Here is a 4,922-nt window from a genome sequence, read left to right as displayed (position 1 = left end):
GCCCTGGCCCTGCCGCGAAGGGCGCCTGGCCTTCAGCGCCACGGAGGCTCCCTCCTCAGGAGTCAAGCGGGAAGCGTCTTCGCACAGGCCTCGTAGAGATTGCCCCCGACGCCCGCCCTGCCTGGGGTCCTTCCTCCTCCCCTCCTAAGGGGGAGAGGACGCCGGGCCCGAGGAACACCCTCCCACCGCTTCGTGTAAACCCCTCATCTCCGGGGCATTCCTTTCACTTCTAGGTGGCATCATCTGGCTGATCAGTCTTTGCCTTTCCCTCTAACCGCAGAAATCGGCAGCAGTTTCTCTAGAAAGCAGTTTAAGAAGCAGCTATTAACTGGAACCACTTTTTTTATTATAGCATTATTAATACATTTTATCTTGCAGCAATATCTGCTCCTTGTACCCACCCCAGGATTCAAAAGGCAGCAAAGCTCCCACAGAAATCAGTTTTGCTTAGCTTAAAGCATAGTCTTAAGGTAAAACACTCATCAGGTGTTTCTCTTTTCAACTCTCTGTAACACTGATCAGGAGTACAGCATCTTCCAGTGGCCATCTGAATTCCACACAGCATGAACAGCACATGCAGTATCAAGTTTTGAGGACTGACCTGATCCCTGGCCAGGTATCTCCATTAAAATAACATAGCTGGGGCTTCTATGGGCACAAATACTTCTGCTTCCTGTTACAAGACCTCATTTTCAAATACTTAAAACTACCAAACGCTGATGAAGCTTTAGTTTGACAGTGTCAATCACTTCTGAAGACAAGGCTGGAGAAAATACTTTGTTCACGTTAACTATGGCTTGAGACTTTCAGATGTCCTTATTGGTCTCACCCCCCTTATTTTGAACCTGGGAAATAAAGCTTGGACGGGAAGGACAGGCAAAATGTGCCAGCATTGCATATGCTCTTCAGCCATCAGAAAACTCACCCAAATTTACCTCAGAAAAGACACGCTTTTGCACAAACTGGCGAGACTAAGTGTAATAGCACCTCAAGGAGACTCTGCCCTTGCTCAGAGCTCAAATCACTCGCTCTGTCAGGGTACCACAAAGGATTTCAGGAGAACGTTTGCTGGAACGGCTGCTCCAGCCAGAAGATGAGGGGCAAGTTCTGATATGTGGAGGACCTGTCTTGACTACGCCTGCCAGCATTTGGCTGATACCGAAGCCAAACAGAGATAGGAGCCACTGAAGGAGAAGACAGAAAAAGGAAACTCCGGGTCTCTTAGTCAACAACAGGTAAGAAGAACAAGACTCGGAAAAGGAGCCCTATTGGGAAAACAAAAGGTAGGAGGAGGGGTAGATTAAAGAGCATAAAACCTAAGGACACTAAGAACAGGGAAAGGCGGTGATGCGAGGGACCTGTACCTTTTACAACATGTAAGATGGAATGTGAGACTGAATTTTGGGTTTTTTTTTTTGCCAGGGAACAGCTGTAAAAACCACCAGGAATGTGCTTCAGGCCAATCTAGTGCTTTTTTTTTTTGGTCTACTTTAACACTGTTATTGAATAGTATTACACAATACTGGCATCTTGCTTTAAGGTGATTTCTCCAACATTTTGAATACTGTGTTTTTAAGGAATGTCTTCCTCTTGATCTTCTAAACTGAGAATACCAGAAGGAAATCTGCTGCTCTCTTGAAGTGAGCGGGAAGTTTGCTTGCATAAGGAGAACTGGTTAGGACTCTTGACAGTGTTTCACAGCTTGCACAAAGTTCTCCAACATATTAGAGCTCATCTTTTTCATTATTCTTCTTCAGGAAAGAAGCAAGGATATTGAGGCTTTTCTGGAGTTCCTCCTTTTTTCCATCACTCATTTTGTTCTTCTCGATCAGTTTTGTGATTCGGACAACTTCATTAGCAGCAAACTCTTCTCCCTGCTCCAGTATCTTGCTCATAATTTTCAAGTATTGCTCAGCTGACTTCTTCTCAGTTTCTTTTGTTTTTTCTAAACTCTCTTGCCCCTTTTTCAGGAGGGATTGGCGTTCTGATTTCTCAGTGGTGCTCACAAACTTGCTGGCCAGCATGTCGTACTCTTTCAGGCAGCCTGGCATCCCCAGATAGATGCCGTTACTCTTCAGCCAGCGCTGAATAGCCCTGGCCTTAATTTGGCCGCTGTAAGGTAAGGGATTGTCAAAGTCACCATCCTGGAACAAGTAAAAAATAGGGAACTTTTCCTTATCCAGCTTGTACTTTTCTCCCAGCTCAGTGTTCAGTTTATCACCATAATCTATCAAGACAAAACGAAACACAGAAAAGCACAGTACGTTAATCAAAAGAAAAAAATAAATTAGGATTTTCTCCTACACAAACTTGTAAATATTTGTCTCCAGAGTTTCAACGCTTCCTAATAACCTCTTTGCCAGGAAGTGCCATACACTGAAACAAAAATACCCCAGAATATCACTTCTGCAAGGCAAACCATCATTAGGTTGTCCAAAGAAAAACACAAGATTCTAATGGTGCTTCACTGTGACTGTGATAGCATAAGACATCGGCAGGACCTCTACGTACAAACCCTGTCCTCCGTATGATAAATTAATAGCCATTTTTTTCCTTGTTTTGCTCTATCCATTGATTTTGTTTGATTTTACAGTTAAATGGATTTTTTTCCTGATCTATGTGCAGAAAGTGTACACTTACACATTTTAGTTCTGACAGCATGCCAAGATACAAGATGTTTTCTCATCTTACATAAATTGCATTTATTCTTGAGGACAGAAAACATACTTAAAGAGATCTCAACAATGCTACTTTGCTAAATCCATGTGTGTTTAGAGATGTCAGCATGGGTGAAACTTCCCAGTTAGACAATTCCTGTAAGCTTAAATTCTTAATTCTACCTACAAACCGACACTCTACAAGAGTGAGTAAGGTGACAGTGATCCATTCTTCACTGCTTTTCTCTTAAAGCCAATTCAAGAACATCAAAGTACACCAGCCATAACGCAACGGCCACTTTCTCTGCTTTACGAGCAACAAGCGGAGGGTTTGCTACAATGAATTAATCATACCACATTTGCTTTATTTGACCAGGCTTGTGGCTAAAGCATGATTCTTGCAAGGCCTTTTCCCTAGAAATGGACAAAAAGGTTTCTCTCAGCAAAGAAAGAAAAAAAAAAAAGACAAAAAGTGCTACAAATGAGGAGGGTAGCATCCAGTTTAGCAGCGTGGGCTGACTTGCTTCATTAACCAGCCGGAAGGAGATAAGCAGCACTCCTACGCTCACCGCGGGGGGCACAGCGGCAGAGCTCAGCAACCGGCCAGAGCAGGTGCTTTGGTCCAACAGGGCCGGGCCCATCTCATTTCTCACTATCACAATTACCTCAGAGCCTGTTTTCATCAGAAATTGCAGCGAATTTTATTTCCTCCACACCAACCCATACTGTACTAATCTGTCCAGAGTTCCTCACCTGATATTCCCACTTCAGCCACCAGAAGATCTTCACTGGAGCCTGAGCTCTCTGCCAGCTTTTTAAACTCATCTTGTTTCTCACCATATGGATATTGTGTATCGAATTTCACAAGGACAAACTTATGCTTTGGAATTACCTAAAACAAGAAGAAGAAGAAGAAAAAAAAAAAAAGACAAAACTTTAGCATTTCAGGTTTGAGTAATCTATAAGTCACCTAAGGTTGCTTTAGCTTGTTCTTCTTTTCCTGTGCAATGAGCAGATGCAGAGAGGGAGAATGGAAATTTTATAATTATGGCCTTTCAAAAATGACTCACTGCAGTGTGGAGGAAAGACTGAGCTTTGGGTGTACATATTCCTACACCAGATGATAAAGATGGTACGTGGTAGGTTTGGGGGATCTGACAATACCTTTAATTATACCTGATTTGCTTATTGTAAATCTGATTACCGTCTTGGAAGTCAGCCAGCTAAACAATTTCCAGTGGGACATTAAGAGGACAGAGGCCAAATCTAGTGTAATTCTGAAGCGTCCCAGCATGAGAACTGCAGCTCTTAGCTAAGAGGGGAGGTGCAGGGAGGGAGCAGAGATGCTGGAGGTGCTGTACTGGTTCAGTAAACGGAAAATTCGTGTTTGAATTGATTCCTCTTCGCTTCTGCTGTTGAGTTTTGCTCTGCTCGGTTGATGCCCTTTCAAATGAGCTTGGAAATGGAATCTGTCACCTGGTTTGGGATTTTTTTCTCCCTCCAGGAGAAGACCTTGCAAAATCTTTTTTCTAGTGAACAGGGTCAGATTGCAACACAGGTCCCCACCTACACAAAGTGCACTGCAAGCACTGTTCAGGCACTGACATAACAGCTGGTTGCAACAGTTAACAAAAGTCTTCAAGCCCTGGGCCTGCTGATCACTTTATTTACTGTCCCGATAAGAAGCGAGCATGGCAGGTGTTACAGCTTTGATATTTCTGCTGGTCTTTTAAACTCCCTCTTTCAGCATTCTGCCAACTACTTCAAATTCTTCTCGTTGCAGAAGAGCTGGAAGGTCCTAAGGGTTGTAGAGCGCCGTAGCGCTAAAACACCAAAAATGGTTTGTCACAGCAGAAAAATCAAGCGGGGGGTTGGCATGTGGCAAGAAGTATTTGCTCATGCCTGAGCAGTTTGCTTAGGGCTGATGCTTTTCAAACAGCTCAGCTGATTGTTGTCTCTTCAGCTTATACTGCTACAGAACACGCTTTAATCCTGCCATACGCCGATTCCCTTTCGACGGGCGTCTCGCCATCTGCCTCAAGCTGGGCCTGCGACACCTGTCACAGCACTAGTTGCTACTGAAATCAAAATCCTGCCTCGCTCTAGGAAGACACCTTCATTTCAAAGTGATTCAGCGGAGAAAAAAACCCTCAGCCTGGCAGAAGCCTGTTGCTTTCTCTTTCATCAACAAAAAAGAACCGAAACCGGACCAGGCAGAGTGTGCTCACGGCCCCGACTCGCTCCCCTGCACCGTCCTGCCCTGGG

At 44.2% G+C, this 4,922-nt stretch overlaps 2 protein-coding genes across 2 annotated transcripts in view; both read right to left on the bottom strand.

Moving 5' to 3' along the window:
* TMEM116 (transmembrane protein 116) overlaps positions 1–207 on the bottom strand; it is a 14,736-nt gene extending 14,529 nt beyond the window's left edge. Inside the window, exon 1 of the mRNA XM_009283859.2 lies at positions 187–207. Within this exon, the coding sequence (XP_009282134.2) occupies positions 187–207 (21 nt within the window). The remainder of the gene's footprint in view (positions 1–186) is intronic.
* A 124-nt stretch (positions 208–331) lies between these two features.
* On the bottom strand, positions 332–3,903 carry ERP29 (endoplasmic reticulum protein 29). The gene is made up of 3 exons (XM_009283955.2): positions 3,862–3,903; positions 3,411–3,549; positions 332–2,227 (listed from the first exon to the last, which is right to left on the bottom strand). The coding sequence occupies exons 1-3, from the start codon at positions 3,901–3,903 to the stop codon at positions 1,725–1,727; spliced, it is 684 nt and encodes a 227-aa protein (XP_009282230.1). The 3' UTR covers positions 332–1,724.
* Between the last annotated feature and the right edge of the window lie 1,019 nt (positions 3,904–4,922).

This window comes from Aptenodytes forsteri, unplaced genomic scaffold (genome assembly GCF_000699145.1).
Source record: "Aptenodytes forsteri isolate BGI_AS27 unplaced genomic scaffold, ASM69914v1 Scaffold118, whole genome shotgun sequence".
NCBI lineage: Eukaryota > Metazoa > Chordata > Aves > Sphenisciformes > Spheniscidae > Aptenodytes > Aptenodytes forsteri.
The sequence above is the reverse complement of the archived record's forward strand: the minus strand, read 5'-3'. Positions and strand labels throughout refer to the sequence as shown.

Coding starts and splice junctions, on each gene's coding strand:
- ERP29 (XM_009283955.2), bottom strand. CDS start 3,903: ATGTCCCACTGGAAATTGTTTAGCTGGCTGACTTCCAAGACG. Junction 3,550..3,861: donor GCTGGCTGACTTCCAAGACG/GTAATCAGATTT, acceptor TTCTTGTTTTAG/GTAATTCCAAAGCATAAGTT. Junction 2,228..3,410: donor GGCTGAAGTGGGAATATCAG/GTGAGGAACTCT, acceptor TTGTCTTGATAG/ATTATGGTGATAAACTGAAC.